Raw genomic sequence first — 23404 nt, 5'->3', positions numbered from 1 at the left:
GAATAGTTCAGAATAAGCAACTAGGGGAGCTGGTTATAAAATATTTTGGATCTGGGAGACTTTTTTTTTTTTTTTACCAAGTTTTATTATTTCTTGCATCTATTAATGGGGCAGCAGGAGGCTCCATATGCTTTTATAGTCCCTGTTGTGCTCTCTAATGGTTATATGCAAAGGCTCCAAGGCGCATAAAATAGACACTCTTAGCCAGTTATTATGATAAAAATTATGTGCATGTCATGACCTTTAAAGCAGTGGGACTGTGTGTGCATGCTCTTCTGATGCGCCACTGTTCTCAATTCCTTTCTGAAGCATTTCTCACTGTAGGAGGTTTGCATAGGAGTTTGGAATATTTTTCTAATCAGCGAAGGGTCTCTTGGCTCTGATGATAACTTCCAAAGCATAGAGGAGCAAGAAGAAGGAAGAGGGGACGATTTTTTTTTTCTAAGGGAACTAACAGAGAAGAGGTTAAAGGCGAATGGTGAGGCACAGCATGAAAATCCTGGCACTGTCTGCAGTGCTGTCAAAAATGCTGGCCCAAAAAGTGCTTTGTGCTCTTTGTTGAGGCAAAAGCTGTTCTGGTGCTCTTGAGGATAAAGGAGAAAAAAAGTTTCATAATCCCTGTGCCCTATTTAAAGAAACTTTAAAAAAAAAAATAATCTTTTATAGCAGAAAACCGAATTTGCTCTCCTGTCAGAGCCCAGACATCTACCCCTCAGCATCGGCTGTGCTGTTACGCCTGGCAAGCGTTGCAATGTTCTGCATCGGCACGTGTGAGGAGCGAGATGCCTGCTGTCATGGGGAGGGAGGCGTGAGGAGCGGGCTCTGTGTCCTTCACCGCTGTGTCCCTCAATCTGTGGTGTCAGGAAGGAAGGATGGCTGCCGTCTGTGAACGCAGATGGCTGCGATGGGCTTGCTTGGGCAGCGCGAGTGTCGAGAGTGCTCAGGCTCTTGCTTTGGTGTGCCTGGGCTCTGTGGGTGACACGCGCTGGCGTGTGCCTTAGGGGCATGTCCGGGAGATGGGCACGCACCAGGTGGGTGGCTTGAAAACCTGTATTTGGTAATTTCTGCTTTGATTGCTGCTTGCACTGTAGCTTTCTGCATGCTGGTATGGGGGACAGCAAAACGCATCGGGTCCCTGTCTGCAAGGTGTGTGTGCCTGGGGAGAAACCGCCTGGAGTGCTGGAGCCGTGGTGGTTTCCAAAGGTCTTGGTTAATGCCGGAGGCCAGGCAGGGTGAGCAGCGGGGCCCACCACTGCTTGTGATAACGTTGATATCGAACCCCCGTGGAGAGGCGTCAGGCCACGCTCAGCTGCACCTCAGGCTTAACAAATGGAAAAAATAACACTTACGGTTTTAAAAATTAAACATTCCCTTTAATTATTGAACATGAATAATTTCCATGCAAATTGAGCCTGGATGCATGTTTCTGGAGTGACACAGCTGAGAGCGGCTACATCGCAGGGTGTCAGTGACCTGTGAGCTGAGAGGCTGTTCGTTATTTTTAGCATTTTATGACCAGTACCCTGGAGAATGGGATGCAGGCTGGTGGTGATATTTGGCCAAAGAAAAGGAATTTAGTTTGCACTCGTAGCCTCCCCTACAAATGCTTTAACTTGCAAACTGGGACAGGAGTGTGTAGATAGGTTGTCTTCACATAGCTGGGTATTTTGGAAGCCTCCTGGTTAGGACTATAATTAAGGGAATAACTGTGGGGTGACTGTTGTTGGAGGCTCTCCTGCTTGCTGCATGAAGGTGTGTGCAGAAAGTCCTTGCCTCTTTGAAGGAAGAGAGGGGAAAATGCACACTGGTTTTTCTTGCAAGTCATCGGTCTCAGTATGAAACTTGCTGCTGTGCTTCCTGGGCAGCTCGGTGCAGCCTGAAGTGTGTGAGAGCGACCTGGCCGTGCACCCACAGATGGATGCTGTCACTGCCTGTCAGCATCCCTTTGGGCTATGGAACAGCTCATGTCCAGGGCAGATAAAAATGTTGGATCTGCAGCTCAAGTGAATCCTGGTGCATTTGGGAAAACTATGGAGCTGCAGAAGCTTTTCAAGTGACTTTGAGGACACTTAGTGCAGAGTTGGTTCTGAGGGTTGGCTCCATGATTAAACTCGTATATGTTTTTCTTTTCATAATGGAATGTCAGCATTTGCTGTTTCCTGATTTTCAACACTGTATAGTTTGTCAAACATTTATCTCTGTCTTGAATTGCCTTGAGATAGAACTTCTGTTAATTTCAAATCAATATGGAAGAGGGAGAGAATGAAATTGCAGTCTAGCCCTTTTCTTGAATCAATATTTTCTTTAAAAGCTGAAATGTTAACTAGATCATAGTTTTTGCCATTTTGAAATGTAGCTTGTGTTTGAAGGATATATGCGTTCCCCTGAAAATTGCTGGTGATGGTCAGTTTTGCAGCAGGCATCGCTGCTGGTAGGCATTTGACCCAAAGTGGGCAGGATGGGGCCAGCCTTTGCAGCTGGTGTGGTCTAATATCCTCCCTGTTTCTGAGCTCATCATCTTAACTTTTTTTTTTTGTTCTGTTTTGCAGAAGCCTTTGAAATTGTAGTACGGCATGCGAGAAACTTCACCAACAGCATGTTTAGGAACCACTACCAGAGCATGGGGACCAGAGCTCTTAAGTTTGTTGGAGAACTTTTTACTGATGTCTCACTGTACATACTGGGCTCTGACATCAGTGTCAATGACATGATAAATGAATTTTTTGACAGTTTATTCCCTTTGGTCTACTCTCATTTGATTAATCCTGGCTTCCCTGATCCCTCCGTAGAAATGACTGAATGCCTGCGGGCAGCCAGGAGAGACCTCAAAGCCTTTGGTAACTACCCTAAGATGATGATGACGCAGGTGTCCAAGTCACTGCAAACCACGCGAGTCTTTTTACAGGCACTCAACCTGGGGATCGAGGTTATAAACACTACTGACCACCTGAAATTCAGCAAGGACTGTGGACGAGCGCTGCTAAAGATGTGGTACTGCTCGCACTGCCAGGGGCTCCTCATGGCCAAGCCCTGTGTTGGATACTGTGGTGCGGTGATGCACGGATGCCTGGCGGGTGTCGTAGAGATTGACCACCACTGGCGAGAGTACATCAGCTCTCTGGAGGGGCTGACCAAAGGCATGCACGGCATCTATGACATGGAGCATGTCCTCCTGAACCTCTTCTCCCTGGTGCGGGACGCAGTCGTCTACGTGCAGAAGAATGAAGGAAAACTCTCAACAACTGTGAGTGGTTTTCTGCGGTTCCTCATGCTCTTTTCCACAGCAGGGCTCGGTTGTGTACCACATGTGCTACGTGGTGTAACCAATCCATCCCTCTCCAGCCGACAATCACCACATGCTCTGATTTCCAGCTCCTCTCTACTTCCTCCTCAGTTCTCTGATTTTTAAAACTTTTGGTAGCATTTGAAACTGGTGTTTGTGGGGACTGGGAAACAAACTGTGTTTGTTTCGTCTTAGGGCTTTGCCTCTTTTCAGATTGGTCATAACTGAAAGGTGCAGATTCATTCCGGCATCAGTAGCTGGGACAGTAGATCAGGAGCTGAGATGTCCCAGCATCTTTTGTTCTTTCTGGGTACTCTTCCTGCTTTGGGTAGGTCTTAAAGGATGTCCTGCTGTCCAGGTGTCCCCTGTCTCACTCGTTCTGATGTGAAGTGCAGTAAACCTCAAATTAAATGTGAGTGTTTATAGTAGCAGGGGCCAGACTTGCATTGCCCTGTGGTCTCTTTTTCCTGGTATGTTGGGCATCCTGGGGGATGGTCTTTAGGAGACCATCTGTGGTTCAAAGGTCATGGAGCCGAGCAGGGTAGAAAACTGTTTCATCACTTAACATCACTAAAATATACCTCCAAATAGATGCCAAGCAGAGGCATATACTGTGGTATTCCATGTTTCTTGATTTACTAAAGGAGGTCTGGTTTTCCCTGTATTGGTAACTCATTCCGATTTTGGGCTGCATTTAATCCCAGGGGTAAGGTTATTTCTTATTTATTAGGAGTGACCTGACATTTTAAAAACACATTGTGTGAATTTCTGAGCCTCCTGAGAAACTGAGGCTTTCTTGTTCAGAAAATAGTGCTGCTCTGTTTGAATGCCAAGGATAAGTGGAATGCGGTAACATAACGCTTGTTTTGCAAAAGAGATTTTCTTGAGACACAGTTGATTGCTCCATGCAGGTAGGGTAGAGTTGGGGATGTGGGCAAAGGTGTGGGAATGTTGTTATGCTTTGCTTAAAGCCAACAATGATTAAAATCTGCCACAGTTTCCCTGTTAGCTGCTTGTTCCTGTCATTCTTGACTCCTGTTTACAAAAGAATTGTGTCTATGTAGGTCACTGTAGTACTTGCACTGTAAGTAACTTATCTTTTTTCGGGCCATGGAAATGGATTGGATTATGGATTTTGACCTATGTGGCATTCAGCCAACAGCACTCTTCTATGCCGTTTTATGTGCCACTTTTGCTCAGTGATTGCCTGAGATGTGCTCTATGAGGACTGTGAAATGATGTGGTGGCACCTTGGTGGTTTCACACCCCTGGGGTAGTTTGGCACATTTGGTGCAAACTCCCTTTATTGTTTGGGAGAGATTTAGGGACCAAACCTCCAGGAAGCTACATTACATATCTTGCGGTGACCAGGAGGTGGCTGTGACCAAGGCTCTGACGTACTTTACAGGACACCGTTTTTTAAGCTGCTTGTCAAAGACTGCATGCCCTAGCTCTTCCCTGCAGAAAATCGCTAACAGCAGCCTACCAAGCATTTCTTGTGCCCCTCAGACCACTGGGAGGTTCCAGGTCCCAGGGTGGCAGCTCTGCCAGGCACAACTTCTGGTATTTTGGAGCCAGGGAAGTAACTGCTAGGGAACAGCTGTGCTAGAGGACAGAGAAGCTGCTCTGCTAATAGCTTGGCCTGGAGTTTCCACATAGTTGATGCTAAGGAGGACAAAGTACATAAATTCACAGACAACACTCTAAAATTTGCTTTATTTTGTGTTTTAATTTTGTTATGTTTTTCTTCAGTGTTGCATGATCAAAGAATGAAGTTCCAGCTGGTCAGAACCTTTCATCCTTCTCAGGAACAGCAAAGGAGCAGAGATGTAATTGTAGGTTTAGCTTTAGGGCAGGTGGGATAGACAACTCATGCAACTCATTTACAGGTGGTGGTGATGTATATGAGGGAAAACCTAGCTAAACCGTGAGCCCAATTGGCATTTCCAGGGCAGTAAGAAACAAAACTTCCTTCTACACACAATGTGTGTAGAACATTGTATTTGTTCTCAAAAGATTGGAAGCCATACTCAGCTGTGAGTGAAAGCATCCAAAACATTTTGCACCAGTAAACATGGTGTGCTTGTAGATGGGAAGGCAGAATGGAAATATTGCCCGTATGGGCTGCATGCCAGGTTGTGCAAGCACATGCAGTATGTGTTGCTGTATAGTCCTGACATGAGAAGTTTTTCCTCCCATATTCTTTTCTTGTTGGCACAACATTAAAAACGTATTTTTTCTTCTTGAAGACTTCCACGTATACAGTGAAGGAACATGACTGTCAAGTATATTATCAAATAGAGACCTTGATCTGTCTACTGAAAATGTGTTTGTGGGAGGACAAGTAGACAAAGAGCTGCTGAAGTTAACACAAGCCGTGGCAGTAGAGCCATTATCTGCCCATCCTTAGCCAAATCAGAACATAAATTGACTTCCTTGAAAATAATAAAAAAAAACAAAACAAACACTGAGCACCACATAACCATTCAGTGCTTTTGTACTTGACAGAGTAGTTTGAATTCATTAGTGCCGTATATAGTTAGGTACTTCAACATAACTCCTCTTGATTATTTAATACTTGAGAGATTCTTTTTATTTGCTCTAAAGACATTTTTGAGTTATAGGAGTGCAGAGGAAAAAATCCAAGGCAAGCAAGCCAAGTGTCTATCAATTGTCACTAAAAGAGGATGGACACTGGGTCTTTAAAGTTTATTCTTAAAATACTGCTGTTGCTCAGCTCAAAACTCTTATGTCAAACCTGAGCCAGGAGCAACTTTTTTACAAATGAAGCTGTGAGCTGTTCAGTAGAGGAATAGGGCAGTCATGGAAGAGCTGACAGTTATAACTACAGTGTTGCAGATGGCCCAGCTCTGTTGGTCTGTATGTGTCTGGGATCTGGGGTAAACATCTCTGCCCGTAAGTGATAGAATGCAATTTTTTTGGTTGTGCTGGAATGAAAGTTTCTCTGTTAAACTTACAACATATCGAGTTTCAAAGAATATACCTGGAAGCAAACAGTTGTAGTTTCTGTTATCCTGTAAATATGATTGTTTTTAGATACCATCGTCATATCAAAGTCTAAAATGCCACAGGACTTGTCTTTGAAACTGTGGGGCTTTGCTCTTGTGCTGGCTTTTTGTATCAGCCTGTTTTATTTCTGACCTTGGCCACAAGCATTTCTGTAGGCAAAGTTCAATTCACCTGCATGTTATTAAGCATAATCACAGGTTATTTAATTGTCGTTAAAATCTACTGGAATTATGGAAAACTTACTTTCCATGCCCATAGTGATTATAGCCTGAATAACAACACTACTGCCCTTGTCTGTCCTTTAGACTTCTTTGTTTTGTCTTTGGCAGCACTTCTACAATGGAACTATTTTTTCCTGATGTTTTGGGTCTGTGTGGGCATTACCCAGCAAAGCATCCTTCTTCCATGTGGCTGCTCCTCTGTCCCTCTTTGCCACCCTTAGGCTGTGTTGCAGGTATTTGCATGAGGATCTGGACCCATTTTGTAGCTTGCAGCAGACCTAACTACAAGAGGGCATTTGAACCTCAGCTCCAGAGGTGTTGCAGAGCCTCTAGGGAGGTTTCTGTGGAGCTCCGCAGACCCTAAGATAGAGTCATGCTGCGTTTACTCTGCATGTGGAAATCACATGCCTTCAAGCATGTATTTAAATGTAAACCAGTGGTGTTCCTGGTGAACAAATGGCAATGCAGAAGAATGAATAACATAGCATTATGGCAGGAGGCAGTTCCCTCCCAAAGCCTTGCTTTAATAGTTAATTTGTCAGCAATGGTGGTGTTAGGTTTAATCATTTCTACAACTTTTCTGTTTAAAAATGTCACCCCTAAACTATACTATTAAAATACTTCGTCAAGTAGGCTGAGTCTCTGGGTAGATTAGGAAAAATATTCTGTCTTTCACTGTATCTATAGATTTTCCTGATACTTTCTTCCGTGTTGAAACAGTGCCTAGTACTTCTACGTCTTGTAGATATTTTAATCATGAATGCAGGGAGCAGCAATTATAATCGGTCTGTGCTTTCTACCACAAAAAAGACAGAGATGCAGTACAAATAAACGTCATAAAATATTCAATCCCCCCACCCCTTGAAGTTAATGTTTTCTCTCTTGTTGAAAGTACATGAGAGACAATAGGTCTGGGTGTCTTACATAGCTAATCATTGATCCTCCTCTGGGATTCCCTGCCTAAAGCCAGCACTGCAGTTTTATTTTGGAAGGTTGTGGAGTTGAGGTGAAGATTGTTGACTTGACACAGATAGTAAGTTGTTTACATAAATATTTTTTTTCCTCCCTGTAACTCATTAGGGTTTTGAATCCATCCCAACAGAGCAGGAAAAAGGCAATGCATTGCCCAGCGAGACCCAAACGAGAAAAGGTGGGTGGCTTGAGTTGATGCTCCAGCCGCATATTGCATGTGAAGGGCAGGGGGGTATGCACTGCAGCTGAGATTCATCAGCGAAAATGATTCAATTTTGGCTTTATTAGCTACTTTGAAATACTTGTCTGGCAGGGCGCATGTCGCTTCCCAGCCCTTCTCATGGGGCTGGCAGGACTTCTCCTGCCCTTTAACTATCTTGTGGTGCACCTCTGGATGTGGAATTGCAGGGTGCTGATCCCTGCCTTGCACAGCAGATTCTCTGCAGGGTAGGACCTGTACCTGCTGGTGTAATTAAGGTTGGACACAAAGATTCTATGTAGCTGATATGTTTGTAGCACAACCAAACCAAGGAATAAGAGCAGGCTGCAAAGGAATACAAGATCTGTCCGATTGGTCTTGCAAGTTTCATAGCAAAAGTAAATTATGAAAAACACCGACAAACCTGCCACTCAAAAACGTATCAGTAAACTTCAGATCTTCATCTCTAGGTATAAACGTAAAGCCATGGGCTGACAGAGCTGCTGAGACTTTGCTGCTTCCCTTACAATCAGTGGAGGTGCGCAGCTCTCTGTTTGTGGAGTATTGCCTAGAAAGAAAGCAGCAGGGAGCTCGGCAAAACATTTTTCTTCGCTTAGGACTGATGGCTGAGTTTCTAGAAAGTCTAGGTAAACTGCAGAACGAGGGTAGCCAGACCTTTGTTCAACTGATTGTGGACAGAGGGGGAACACGTTGGAGGAAGGGAACCAGCACTGTATAGGATCAGGGTGCCGTTCTCGATGTGCTTGCACTGTGAACAGATCCTACTCTTTCACTTCACTGCAAACACTTCTAAAATACTGCTCAGGTCTGGGTTAAATAGGTGATATAGCAGTGAGGCAGAGCTGGTGAGGAGAGAAGCTGAAGCCACTATGCAAGGCAGCTGGGGAGACTGGGTTTGTTGTTTTTTTTTTGTGGAGCTGGAGTGCTCAGCTGCCCCAGCGCAGGCTGAGTGCTGGGTCTGAACCTGACTCTGGTGCTGGCCATGAGAAGCTGCTGGGGGACTCCCAGAGTGGGCAGGACCAGGTTAACTGGGCCTCATTTGCACTTCACTTTTTTGGGAACCCTGCTAGGGAGACCCTGAGCATGCTGAAAATGTAATTGGCTACTTTGGTTGCTAATAGCACCTTTGAGAGAAGCACTGCTGTTGCAAATTAGTGTAGAAATTTGCAGCACCTGCAGATGCACAGGAATGGAATTCAAGAATACATAAGTGAAGGAGCTTTTGCAGGGATGAAAATTACATCTGTCTCCATATGTGATGATTCAGTGTATTTGTGCAGCATCCGGCAGTGGGGCTGGTGCAGTTTGCCCTGGGTGCTGCCCAGGGGTGCTGCCCAGGGGCTGCTTTTGGAGGCACCTTCCATGATGCCAAGCTGGAAGCTGCTTTGCTCCATGGATTACACTGCTGGGGTGGTGGCAGGGAGCCCTGGCAAGTTTTCCTATCTGCTAATGGATTTCTTTCTATGCTGGAGCTGGCAAGAGACTTCTGAGGCAAGCTTTGAAATTACAGCGCTGTTCGAGAAGTCATTCCCTTTGAGACACGGAGATCGGTTTCTTTGTACTTTTAATGCGGGTTGCTTTCTGTTGGCATAGCTCCTGGGATAGTCAGCTGGATGTACTGCCTCTGTATTTTCACTTTCTTTATCGGAAAAGTTTAATCCTCAGGCTGCTCTCTAATGCTTGCTGGTAGCTAGCTCCATTTTTCACTTAAAGCTGGAAATGCTGGTGAGGTTTTTGGTTTTCAGTAAGCTCAGACCCACTCATAGTTATCCCAAGGTGCATTTATCATGTACTTTTGTTAACTATTTTGTGATATGCAGTGTAATGTGCCTGATAAGACATGTTAAAGCAAGCATCTGTTCCTGCTGCAGGATGAAAATAAACCTGATCACCAAGGACAGTATCAGCAAAGTTCCTGTTCCTGTGAAAATATCTTGGGACTATTATGATTAGTTGTCTGGAGAGGTTCAGATATTAAAGATTTTTCTGATAGCTGGGGAAGCATATGGCAAAGCACTGAATAGTAAGGCATTGATTTTGATCTATAAATCCCTACGTTGTTGGTGGCTTAGCTGGTTCTAAAAGAACAAGAACAAAAATTATTCACACCTGCAGTTTTGCTACCCAGCATCAAAAAACTTTGATCAAGCGACTCTGGCATACTGCTTCTGGCCTTAGATTGCAGGTTTAATGCTGCTCAAATGTGCGTTAGTGAATGAAGGGTCTGCATCTTGCTTTCGGAAGTGACCTTGGCATGGATGCTCTTGACCCTCAATGAGAGTGAAGCTCAGAGGTTATTTCCAGCCTACTGAAAGTTATCCCTTGTCTGGCCTAGGGAGGAAGGTCATTGTTGTTACACGGTTAGTTAATTCTACTAACAAAAGCTCTGCTTCTAAAGGACACAGCACATTTTCACGTGTTGCAGTCACTGGTTAGCCTTGCCCATTTTCTTCTGGGCTCCAGCGTGGGCAAAGTGGCATGTTGCCCTTGCCTCCTGCTCACTCTGGCAGCACGATGGGGCTCTGGGTGCGGTTTGTCACCAAACTGGGTCCAGCCATGAGCATTCGGGGCCGCTAGGTGGAAGCAGCAGATGTGGCCAGCAATGCTCAAGCCTGCTGGTGCAAAGCCAGGGGAGATGCCGTTGAATATCGACATGGGTTTTATTTAAAATAGCATTTGATTTTGCTTCTATTCATAAACTTTTATATTGTCCTCTCCTTTTTTGCTCTTCTGTCCTTTTAATTGGATGTGTTGTAGCCCCTGGCATGTTGTGGCATTTCAGTGGAATTTCCAGTGATGCTTATTTCAATTAAAAGTGGAAGGTAGCTGCTGCTGCTGCGCCCTCCTCCTTGTATGCATGCGCAGCAGCATGGGGAGCATCCTCTGACAACACGTTTGATGCCAAACCTAACTTTGCTTCGAAGCTCACACAGATCTTTTCGTTGACTTCAGTCAGAGGCAGATCACACAGTTGGTGGCAACTTTATGCCTGCTAGTCTGCGGTATAAAAAGAGCTTTTTAAGGCTGCTGCATTTTATGGGTGGGAATATCATACGGTGCCCACTGAGCCCGGCTTGACTTCACTTCAAATCATGTGCTGGCTATGGTGTGAGTGAGATGCGTGCAGGCTGCACGCGGCAGGATGTCTTGCATCTTTTCTCAGCTGAAGTCACAAGAAGCCTACAGATCTTGTGCAGATTAATTGCTGGTTCTGTGTACCTGTTTATGCATACTGTGACTTGGCCTATTCCTTGTTTTAGTGGAGGAGCTGGTTTGTTGTTGTGCAACTGGCTCCCAAGCATTAAAGAAGATATTTGGTCCTGCGATGCCTTGATATTAGTAGTAAAAGCTAGCAGAAACGGTGGCAGAGCAAACTGTCTTAACTGTTGGAAATGATTGTATACAGCTGTGCTGTTTTATACAACTTTACTGCACAGAGCCCAGTTTCTCTTCTCATTCCTGGCTCCCATGACAGCTGTGTTTGACAGCTGAACATGGGATGCTTGGGATGTAGAAAAGGAGAGCTAGTGATCATATCTAAAACAGACTTGCAGGAAGGGGTGTAAGGGAGTCTGTGTTCCTTGGGTGCTGGGCTTTAGGCTTCAAAGTTTCAAACTGCCTCATTTTATAGTAAACTGTAATGATCAAGGACGTAGTGTGAAGGTTTGAAGCAAATGAATTTGAGAGAGAAAAAAATAATTTCAAGCTGAACCAAAGATCACGGTGTCAGAAAAATCCTGAGGCGTTTAGGCAGTGGCTGTGACTTGGAGGCATTTTTGTGTCTGGGGTGAGTCCAAGCGTGTGGCTGCATGGGAGGAAATCGCTGGGTATAAGAGCTGACAGCCTAGCAGGTGGATGTGTGGAGCTTGTGTCTGCTCTTTGGGGAGAAGTGAAGATCCATGGAAAGTGGGAGAGGAGCTGTTTCTAAGAGTTGGTGACAGATTTTTATGCAGAGCACAGTCTCACACTGTTAGTGAGAAGGGATGAAATAGCTTTCATACTGGGTAGTAAGCCCTATCCCCCACATACTTTCTTGTGACCAGTTCTCCCTGGCTTCTGCTGCTGGGGCAGTGTAGGAGCCAGGTCCAGACAGACCTGCCAGGCTTTGGATGAGCCCTGGGGAAGGTACTTCTGCAGCACGAGCTGCCTTGCTTTGTATTTAGCTCTGTCCAGACCTTTCTTGCATTCAGACAAGCATTGCTCTCTAAGCTTAATGGGGAATCAGGGAGCTGTGTCTGAGATTTTCTCAAAACTGGCTGGATATCTTTGTTTTAACATAGAGATAAAATGCCTAAATGTCACCCCTGAGGACACAGCTCCCTTGCTTGTCATCCAGATTGCTGCAGCCTCAGGCGTCCTCTATGAACATAGATTCCTTATTTGCAAAATGTATTCTGGTCCATTTCCTTTCTCAAAGATTGTGTCCTTGCTAAGTCCCACAGCTTTGCAATGCCAGGCTCATGCTCACAAATATCCATCTATTAATGCTTTTTGCGCTAACCCTTCTTTTGGCTTCATTATCCATGACTGCAGTTTGTACCAAGAACTCCATCTGAGGTCATTCACAGGGCATCCTTCGTGTTAACTGCTCTGAGTTTACTTCCAGTGACAGTAACCCCCGTGAGTGTTGCTGCCTTAAAACTATAACCAACTCTCCTATTAGCAATGCTGATGAATGCACCGAGAACAAAACAGAAACCTAAAAGTGGCCCTCTGCAAAGCAGAAATAGTGCCCAGAGCTGCCCAGGCAGATCAGCAGTGTTTTGTTTTGCACTGCAGAAAATGAGGTACTAGGTTGCAATGAGTACTCTGCTTCATTTTGAATTCTCTGCCGGCATGTGGTATATGCTCAGAGCTGTACGTTATATCATTTTTACATCTTATTATAAAGTAGCTTTGAGGTACTGGACATGAAAGATACCATCTACAAATACATTTATAAAAAATAAAATAAAATGAAAGAGTTGAGGCAGATTTTTCAACTGTCCACTTCGGTATGTGCACCCCTTGCTGCTGGCAGCCTGAGCTTTCAGCCTCCTTGGATTGCTGCAGAACAAGAACACACTGGTGGCGTTTATCATCTCTACCTGTTGTGTTTCCCCAACTAATAAATCCCTGAGGGCGCAGAGCCTGCTCTCAGATGTACGCATGAGGGTGAAGTTTGCTGCTAACTGAATTACTCTTTGAAAGACTCATTTGAGCAAGAGCAGGCTGGCTGCAGAAAGCTGTGTTGATAGCCTACAGCTACTTTGGCACAGTTATTTCTATTTAAAGAGGGGGAAAAAAATCAAACCTGCAGTTGGTGAATTTAGCAATTCTTTTTGCAGGTGTATATCTTTCTAACCTAATCAATTTTCACACCTAATTCTCATCTGTGCTATCTGCTGTGGTAGAGATTATGCTCTTAGACACTGACCTGGAAAGGGATAGAGCAAGTGAGCCCAGTGGTTACTGATGATAATTTGAGGGTGACTGGCATGCTCTGAGTTACTTCTTTCTAAAGCTTATTAACTCTTGGATAGCGGGTATTGATCGGTGTCACTGTACAAATAAACTTCATGCAGCTGCTCTCCAGAGCACTGGAGAGCAGGTATTTGATATTGCACCTGCCTGTGCTGGTATTTAAATCATCCTTCCTCGGTCTCCTCTCTGAGGAACAGCCTAGGGAGCTGGGGGAGCTTGAGGGCAGTGGGGACCGCAGAAGGTGATGCCAGGGTGGCTCTGACCAGCCGCTCTCACCAGGATCTCAGAGCAGGTGGGACCACAAGGTTTTGCATGACAAATGCTAAAAAAAAAATCATCCAGCACAGCTCTGACCATCGCTTCACGCCATTGCCATTGTGTCTGCATGTGTCACTGGTTAGGAGCAAGTGACCACTTCTGGAGCACTTTCTGCCTGGAGATTTTGGTACAATTTTATCTTTTTGGTGAGTTGTGGAAACTTGTAAAGCGAGTACAAAGTGAAGATATGCAAAAATGCATTTAAAGCATCTTTCAGTCCAGTGCTTTCTCCCCGTGTTTTGGAATCATTGGGTAGAAATTTGTTGGAATTTACTTCTGATAATCAGATTCTAGACATTGGTTTGTCAGTGTCAATAAAGGAATTGTGATTAAAAAATCAAATTCATTTCACTTGTCTGCAAACAGCTTATTGTTGAATGAGTTGCTTTAATATATTAATCAGACGTAAAGTAGCATTGTAACAAGGTTAAAAGTGCATACCGATTTCCATTGTAAATATATTCTCAATCAAGCAGAACCTAATCTACTGCTGTAAGTCATTCTTTAATTCAATTGTACTAACCACAGTACATGTAAAAACAAGATGTGTTACAACAAAGTCTAAGAAAAAGCCCTGAAGATATAAACATCTTTATAGAAAATAATGATTTACATTTTCAATAAGCCTGATTTGTCTTTGGGAAGAATGTAATTCCTTTATCGTGAGCAAAAATCTAATAGGAGTCTTTTTACCTTGTCTGCCATGTTTTGGGTAAATTATCTTGGTTTTGACCTTTAATTGGATAAGGCTAGAACTGGCTGCCAAGAGGAAAAAAACACAAATGGATCTAGTTGCTTCAAAACTAAGAAAAAATCAAAAGATGAATAAAATCCCTGTGAATGAAGAACACAGGGCCTTCCCGAAGCTTTTGTTAGCCTTGAGTGGATTAATTTTACCAGCAGCTAATCTCTGCTGCGCTGAGAAATTTTTACTGCTTTCTGTTATTAACAATTATTGCACCTTTATTTTAGTCTTTGCTCCGTGAGGTTGCAGCACTGCCATGGGCAGAGCCCCGCGCACCCCTCGGCAAGGAGGCCCTCCTGGGAGGGCTCCCGTGTCCCTCGGGGCTGCTCATCGCTGCCTTTCGGGTGCGGAGGTGGCCAGATAATAAACCCTGGCGGTCCTCTGGGCTTAGCTGGAACATGAAGTGTTGTTATTACTCTGCTGAAGATATTAAGCAGCTTAAAAACTGCTGAAATGATCTGATGAGCTTTGGTGCCTACAGCCTTGTCATTTTAGCAGAACTGGTCCTGAGAACACGAAAGGAGGTTGGAGGGGGTAGAAGGTGGCTGCTGGGGGTTGTTCCTATGGGAAAGTTAAAATAAGTAGGGTTATGGTCCTCTGTAAGGGATGGTTGGATGGGGATTGCCAGGCGCTGAGTGCTTTGGGGTTGGGAGGCTTTTCTGTTCAGCTCCATTGCCCCTTCCCAGCATGGAAAGGAAGGAGGGTGTTTTATAGCGAAAAATGCTGTTTGCGGTGTAAAAAACCTTTGGGATGGTTTCAGTACAAGAGTTTATTGAAGTATAAATCTAAAAAGCTGTGTATACCTGTGAGTGCAGATCTGCACGGATTACAAAACAAGCAATGCTTTTTACCTCCTTGTTTTGACATCAACAGTTAAAGCAGAGTTAGCAGTAAGCTTTGCATGCTCTCTTTTGTATAAATATTATGCTATTGGATTGCTGATAGAGAGAGAACTAATTAAGGAGATGTGGATATCATCAGTAGATTTTTTTCTTCCCCGAGATTTTATGAGCAGTAATTTGAAAAGAGCCATATTAAAGTCATTGAGGAACAAGTTAATGCTGCGTTTCCAAGAATATTACCCTTCTACCCAAAGATTATATTCAAGAATAAACAGTGTACAGTAGCTAATTGCTAGCTGACACATTATAATGTCTTTATACTTCCAAAATTGAATCAGTCTGGTTTAAAAAGTAATGCAGTAACTTTTTAATTATTTATCAATTTATTTCTCAAAGAATAATTGAATCTCTGCTTGAGGCTACAGGGGGCAAGTTGGACCAGTGGATATTGACCACATTTGCAACCCAGTTGACACTGCTGCTCTTAAATAATCTCTTCTAGGCCCTGTCTCCGGGTTGCTGGCTTATGTTCCAGACTGACAGCAGGTATCTGTTTTTCCTCTCTAAATTAAGCTGCTAGGAGTTTATTTCTCTGATTGTTCGTTTCTGTAGTGCCGTAGGCAGAAAAATGCAGTATGATATTAAAATCCACGGAAATCTGCAAAGGAAACCAATTAACTCAGAGAAGGAAAATAGCAAATGAGAACCCCGCTTGCCTTGAGCCCCCCTCATTCCCGTGTTTGCCCTGTGCTGTTTCTCCCTGCCGCAGCCCCCTCGGTGTTGGTGGCACTTTGCAAGGGGTGACCCCTGAGGGTAGCAGGGCTGCCCCAGACTCTGGTTCCTGGCTGCTGCCCGTGGGTGAGTTGTAACCTTCTTGCTGCTGCCGCCGAGAGCCTGGGCTCGTAGCATGTGCTGAACTTGGTGCTCTCAAAGGGGTTGTTTGTACGCTGGCGCTGTGCCACAGGTAGAGATGCAGAAAATTCGTGGTAGAAACTGATAATCCCTCAAACCAATTCTTTACTTCGCTTCTCATTCTGAGTTGATATGGATAAAACTCTCTGCAATGGGAGGGTCCTCCTGGGACCTTCAGTAGCAATGATCTAATAGTGTGCACAATTGTGTAATTGCATTGTATGTAACATCCTTAGCAGAAATAAGTTTTGTTACTTCGAGTCCAGATTTTCTATCAAGGTCTTTCTTTCAGAAATGGCTTTGAAATCAGGTGGTTGGGTTGGAAACTTTAGCTTCCTCGGGGCCTCAGAGTCCTGGAGGCGTGATGGCAGCAGGGGGCTGGAAGCAGCCGTGCCCTGTGGGAGCTGCTCCGTGGGTTGGGGCCTCAGAGCTTCAGATGAAGGGCTGGGCTTTGGGCACTGAGTACTGCTCCTCGACGTGGCTTTGGTTAGTCTGGCTCACTCCTGCTGTTCTCTGGATTTTGCTTCCACGTTTTCACTTTGCTATGTTGTCATTTTTCAGGCAAGGCTGCCGTCTCTTTCCAGGAATAAAGCCGTGGCTCGGTTGTCTAAGAAACATCATATTGCATAGATCTAACTTAAAAACATAATGGGTACATTAGTATGCTATGGGGCCCAGTTCCAGGAAATGTCTCCACTTGGGAAAACTGCATAAGCGTGTGCTGAAAATTAAGCAAACGCTTTTTTTGCTTGACTGATCCTGGCAGTTGGCTGTGCTAGGGCACCAGGCTCATGCCCTGCAGTCTGCTGCCTAGCTCTGACCGTAAGAAATGAAATACCCAATTTTGTGTTAAATATGGAATTAACAGAACACTGGAGGGAAACACTGACTTCAAAAGTTGTGCTTTAATTGAATGTCATAGATTATAAATGCAGAATGAACAACTGTGTTCATTTAGCCCAGCTTCCTCTCTACCTATAAATAACAATAAACAGCCTTTTGCTTAAACACAAAGCAGCTTTCTCTGGTGGATTAAATGCTGCATACTGGGGACACTAGAAAGAAGAAACATCTTGTTTGCATTATTTTATGCACATTTGAAAGGGCTCGACTCAAACTGAGGTCACGGCTCCTTTGAGCGAAAGGGCATCCACGTGGTGGAGGAGCTGGGTCGGAGCAGGGGTGGGAGCCGCAGTGGGACACCTCGGGTGCTCTGGCACACGTACGCATCGAGCACCAGACGTCGGGTCCTGCTGGGCATGGGGTGGCGTGCTGTAATGGGAATGCCATGGCAGTCCCCAGCTGATTTCAGCTGTTTGAGCCCTCGTGCAGCAGGCGGGGGTACTGATGGGTCCTCCCCAAGCTGTGTGTTCCCACTGCGGCACTGAGCCTCTGCAAAGCGTCTTGTGGCGCTCCGCTCTGTGTGGAGGGCATGATGAAAAATGAAGTGCGTGGTTGTATTTCCTTCTTACAAACACATCCTTACCGCCCTTGGGGTCTGGAGATCGTGGTGATGGCCTTCAGTGTAACCAGGTCGGGTAACTGCAGGGGTCCCCCAGCATTTGCAGCATGTGCTGGGCGTCACCACGGGCGCTGGTGTGACAGACGCTCTGTTATTCTAAGCATTAGTGTTGGTGTGCATTTTACACATTATAGCACTGCATTATTTAAAGGTAATGCATTATTAAACGCTGCTCTCCTCGGCATGGAGAGTAGGTCACTTCCTGCGATTCCTGCTGCTCGGTGTGCATTGTTTAGGATGCTGTCTCTTATGTAATCCTTGCAAGGTGATGTCTGAATAATGGGTTGTACTACAACAGAGTTGATTAATAACAGTGCTCCACTAACGAGGAATTTTAGAGAAATATGTGTAGAAGACATCTATGTTACCATACCCAGTTTGTTCCCACCTGAGTGTGTGGAACCAGAACAATCATTACTTACTTAATAATGATGTGCCTCCTAAAATAAAGGGCTGTAAATTCATTTTTAAGCCCATAATCATATTTTCTGCGGTGGGAAGAGTGAGGGAGCGGGGAATTGTCTCTTTCACATCTTTCTGACAAAATGTATATAATGATTACAAGCATATAATATGAATGTTTGTCCTAGCTAAATGTTTATTCACTTCTGTTAATCAGTATTCGTTTGAGAGTGTGCCACAGAGTTTGTGGAAAGCAATGCAATCAGTTGAGTAGTGTGGCAGATTTAAATCAGTAATAAAAGCCCTGGGGAAATTAACAAGACAAAACATTAACCACAGACTAAACATTAACATATATTAGCATTTTTATTACACCTGTAGAAATGGTAAATGTGCTTGGTTACTACTGTTAAAAAGTTTATGTTCTATCCCACATCATCACAATGTATATTTTGTTTTAAGCCCTTTAGAATTTAATTAAGCAGATTTCTATAGCATCATTTGAGTAATAGACTTCAGGTTCACTTTTATGGTGACTTAGAAGATAAAGAATATATTTGTACCCTGTTTATAATGCTAATGATACATGTGACATTTAGCAGAGTGGGCTGTGAAAAAGAAATGTGGAAAGGGGAAGAAGCACCAATGCAGGCAGCTGTGTTCCAGTTTTCAGAGTTACTGGCCAGACTGGGTTCCCGTGTGGGATGAGTGATGCTCAGGGGTTTGAGGGTACCAACAAAGGCAGCACATTTTCTTGATGTCTTTGATACTCTGTTCTGTGTGAAGCTGCATACTGTAGCAAATCACCATTTCAGAGTCTGTATTCAAATCAATTATAATAGTTAATCGCTTTTCAGTTTAATGTGCGGCTTCTCCCAAAGGAAACTCAGAAATAGGTATAAAATGACATATGTGAACTACAGAGAGCAGAGAAGATTGCAGGAGGAAATCTTTAAAAATGAGACCATCCCCTTGGGGGGCGGAGGGGGAGGTGGTACTGTGTCTTCCTGGAGAACGAATCTTTAAGCAGAAGAGTTCACAGAGAAGGCAAATGGAAACTCCACGTAGAGTTTAAGCAAAGGTTAAGTACAGCAAGCTGTCCTTTAGAGCAGAGTGGAGCTTGTGGTCTGAACAAGAAGCAACAGCAGCAGGTATCCAGCAATGTCTAATGTCCTCTTATCTTCCAAGGGAGAGTTGATTAGCCTTTTTTAAAGCTTCCAGGGAATTACTTTTAGAACGCTCTCTGAAAGGAGATGCTCAGATTGGTAGTGAGGATCACGTGCTACTTCCCAGTTTTTCCCCAGCTAGTTTTGCTTGCCAAGGTACAAAAGGCTTTCGCTGCACTGGGGCTGTGATGCTCTGTACAGAACCTGGTGCTGTGGTCATCGTCCTTTTTTAGTATCATTTAATTGTAGCCCACCGGTCCCAGTTTCCATTGGCATGTGGGCACCCACGTGAACCAGTGCTGTGCTTTGCACCTTTGCAGTTGACTTGGATAAAGTAGCTGCGGGGGCATATCTGCTCCCCTGGCTGCTCACAGCGCATCACTTCCATGTGGCCGCAAGCAGGTTCCCTGCAGTCCTCAGGCACCTCTTACTCTAAATTAATGAGGAAGCATTAAAATGGGCTGATCGCGCTGCTCCATTAGGGTTTTCCCTGGGCTCCTCTCAAATCAGTGCTCCCTCTGAAGCTGCACCATTACCTGGCTCCCAGGGGCGTTCAGAGCCAGCTGCCTCCTGCCTGCTGTGGGGACCGGCCCCAGACAGGAGGTTGTGGGGATGGGCTCCTCGAAGCTGTGAGGAAGAAATTGGGGTGGTTAGTGGGAGGTCAAATGTTCCCCCTGCACCTCTGTCATGCTCACTTGGAGGAGGCTAATGAAATGAAGGAATTAGTATGTTTATTAATGAGCCAGGGCAGGGAAACAGCTTTGGCTGTTACAAACCCCCAAAGCCACCAGGACTTTAAAAGTCTGGGGAGTTGGGAGGGTTTTGCTTGCATTGTGTGTCCTGGCAGCAGTTTTTGGTGGACTGGGAGATTCTCCTAAAACTAAGTAAAAAAACAACAACCCATTCCCCCCCCCAACAAACACAACAACAAACCAAAACAAAACTAAACAAAATGCCATTTTATTGTTTTTGTGGCTTGATGTTTCAGGCAGCAGCCTGTTCTGGGACAGTGTGTGTATGTGATGAGAAATGAGACTACACTGCACAGTTCTTGCACTGAATATACTTTAGATAAGGACTCGTGTATGTTTATGATGCCTCTGATAGCACTCAAAGCTGCAGAGCCCAAGGACAAGAGCTGACAGCTTCATTCTGTCAATTTGCTTTGAATTCCACATTCATAATTTCGCAGCAGGAGGCAGCCACCTATTCCTGCTGTTGCTCAACATTATCCTGGCACACGTGATTTGATGTGCCACCTTCCTCCGACTCTTGCTCTCGCAGGGTGAAAGAAAGAGCTTGGGGAACTGAGTCTGTGTGTTTCTTAGCTTGCAGCTGGGACTTGGAAAAGGGGAAGGAAGGAAACATGATTTCTGAGATGTTTCACAGGACCACTTGTGGCCCAGAAGACTTTGGCAGATGGTTTGTGAAAGTCTTTCCCGCCACGTAAGCGCACGCGATTCTGCCCCTGCAAATGAGCAGGCAATCTGTTACTTCTACGTTCTCTCACTTTCTTTAATGCTCAAATCCCAGACGGATTTTTGACTAAAAATGACAGTCATTTGGCCGTGACTTCACAAGATGGGCTGCAGGTTTATCTTTTTTCCTGAGGAGGTTAATTGGTCCTTGAATAAATAATTAAGTAAAAACTTGCATATCCTGCTCAAACTTTCCAGCTTCTAGCCATGAAGATTTCATACGCAGCCCCATTTTGGGGCCACGGTTGTGGGAGGGCTTGCATGGTTTGCTGCTCCATCCCTTATAGGCTCCTGCAAAGCCCCATTGCTGTGTGGAGCCCAGAGCCAGTGGCTGAGGGAGCTGCAGGTTCGGTTTGGCTCTGCTCGGGTACGGCTCTGGTGCTCGGCCTGCACTGCAGCGAGGTCACACAGCCCTGGTCCACCCGGGTGCTTTGCTTTTTGAGTGCTGTCTCAGATGGTGCCATTGTTCCTGCTGTCACTCGGGCCCTCCTCTCCCATTCAGCCCGCTTCAGCATCCTCAAAAAAAAGCCTTGATCCTGGACTTGCTCTTCTCGGGAGTTCAATAGGCTTCACCAGCTGAAAGGCGGGCTTTCAAAAGGAAAGGGGGGGGCTTTTCAGAGCTGGGGAAAAATCAAAGGGAATCATCGCCAATGGCTGCTTAAAATAACCGACCTTTTCCTGCTTCTCTCCTCTGCTTTGCATTCCTGTGCAGAGCGTGGGTGCAGCGATGGAGCTTTTGTCGTTACTTTTGTGCCCTGTGTCCCACAATGTTTGCATAGCCGTCATTTCCCCGTGGCAGATCCCCTCTCTGCAGACTCCATGAGGCTCAGAGGGCACCTTTTGGGCATGAGATGTGCAGGGCCCTGTGCGTCTTCCTGCTGTCCTGCCAGTCTGCCCCTTGCAGGGCTGGTGATGCCAGCCAGCACAGAGTGCAGGACGTGGCATGGCAAAGGACAGAGCCTTTTACGCATCAGCCAAGGTTTGGAGGGAGGCTGGACTCTTCTATTGGTACCACTAATAAGTCTGGAAAAATGGGTGCGTTTTCAGGCATACAAACGCTTCCAAGGATGTCTTGCCTCTTGTTTCTCCAGGCTCCTTTTTCCTTGCAGCGTACAGCTGGGTTTAACTCGTGCAGTCTCTGGACGCGGTCCCTCAGCTGTGTGGAGGCCCAGCAGCTCCATCCCGTCTGGCCAGCCCTTTCCCCTGCAGTGCATCCTTGCCTTGTGCCGCTCTGCAGAGTGAGCTCCCCTCCCGCCAAAAACCCAAAAGGCAAAGAAAACAGCCCAAAATGTGGTGTCTGTTTTTCTGACTCCTTTCCTACCCGTGGTTTTTAAGCCCGCCCTATGATTTGGGGAGGGCGACAGGATTGATGTATTCTTCTGCAGGACTTGGGTTTGGCAAAGCAAAGAGGAAACACAGCCAAGGGTGGGCAGTGGAACAAAAGGGAAGATGCTGCAGAAACTGTGCCTGCAGCTGCAGGAGGAGCTGCTTGGGGAGGAAACTATAGGTGCAGAGGGGACTGGTGGCAGTGCCTCTTCCCAGCATGCTGCAAACCAGAAACTGCAGTGCCTGGCTCCCTGTGCTCCTGCGTGCTTCCTCTCTTACTCTGTATTGTACAGCAGCCTGAGCAAACAAACTGTGCTGCTCTTGATAATGAAACAGGTGACATTACTAATTTATTTGCCCACCCAAATGCAGGATGTAATAGAAGGGAATTAATCTGTTCTCCTTACACATCAGATGCTTGTAGCTTTGGGCGGTGGGCGTGCTTTTTGCCTCTGGTGTGTTGCTAACTGGTAGTTTAGCTGGCTGCCTCGGTGTGGTGCAGGGCGAAGATAAATGAGGTGCTGCTAGGAACGGATGTTTTGTAGGTATGTGGTCGGCCACAAGCCTGGATGTGGGTGGTGGGATGAAGCTCAAGGAAAATGGTGTTGGTGTTGGCTGTAGTGCCTTTGTCATCCCCGAGTCCTCTTCACAGCAAGGTGTGACAGATTCCTGCAGAAGTAGCCTGGGGTGGTTCCAAAGGCGAGTTTTCCAGCACCAAGCAGGCCTGGTGGTGATGTGGCGGGACGGTTGTCCCTCGTTGCTCTCCTAGAGGAGATGGGCACAAATCCACCCACAGCAGGGACTGCAGCAGTGCTGTACAGCCGGCACTGAGTCATGGGGCAGTGGCCGTGTGGGAGAGCTTTAATGAGGCATTTTGGATTCTCACCACTGCAGCCACTCACCGAATCATCTGTATGCTAATGAGCTAATTTGTGTCATTAACAGAGGCCTGTTAATCAAGACCTCCCATGGCATGACTGGGCTGTAGCAATAATGCTTGCTGTATTTTAGGCCATGTTTTTTTCTTTCTTTCCCATTTTTTTTTTTTAAATTAGCAATATGTATGATGCTTATCCCTTGGTACCTGCAGTGCAGGCTCTGCAGATGCTGAGCTGCCTTGAGCTGTAGGATGGAGGTCTCAGAATTGGTATTTGGAGGGAAGATGTTTCCTAAAAGTCTGGCTGGAGAGGTGGAGCATAGCATCCCAAGGTGCTACAGCTTTTGGGAAGCAAGTAGCAGGGAATACCTTAAGCCCCCCTTCCGCCAACATGAGTTTAACCTGACACGTGGGAGCTCTGTCAGGCATGCCTGCGGCTATGAGGAGCCCCTTGATGCCCAAAAATGTTCCCTGACTTTTCCTGCCTTCCCTTCCGCAGAAGGGGTGTTCATACAAGAGCTGGTTTGCATCCTTAGGGCAACAGTTTGCTTTCAGACACTGGTGTATAAATGGGAGGGAGCAGACTGACCATCATCCTGATCTGCAAACCAGGGCTCGGCAGGATGG

General features: G+C 45.5%; 1 protein-coding gene across 5 annotated transcripts in view; it reads left to right on the top strand.

Moving 5' to 3' along the window:
• GPC3 (glypican 3) overlaps window positions 1-23404 on the top strand; it is a 148403-nt gene that overhangs the window by 63541 nt on the left and 61458 nt on the right. For all 5 annotated transcript variants that reach the window (XM_035541352.2, XM_050713437.1, XM_035541350.2 and 2 more), the window contains one exon: window positions 2550-3244. In XM_035541352.2, coding sequence (XP_035397245.1) covers window positions 2550-3244 — 695 coding nt within the window. The remainder of the gene's footprint in view (window positions 1-2549; window positions 3245-23404) is intronic.

Source organism: Cygnus atratus, chromosome 13 (genome assembly GCF_013377495.2).
Source record: "Cygnus atratus isolate AKBS03 ecotype Queensland, Australia chromosome 13, CAtr_DNAZoo_HiC_assembly, whole genome shotgun sequence".
NCBI classification, from domain to species: domain Eukaryota; kingdom Metazoa; phylum Chordata; class Aves; order Anseriformes; family Anatidae; genus Cygnus; species Cygnus atratus.
This window is presented reverse-complemented; position numbering and strand designations above follow the sequence as displayed.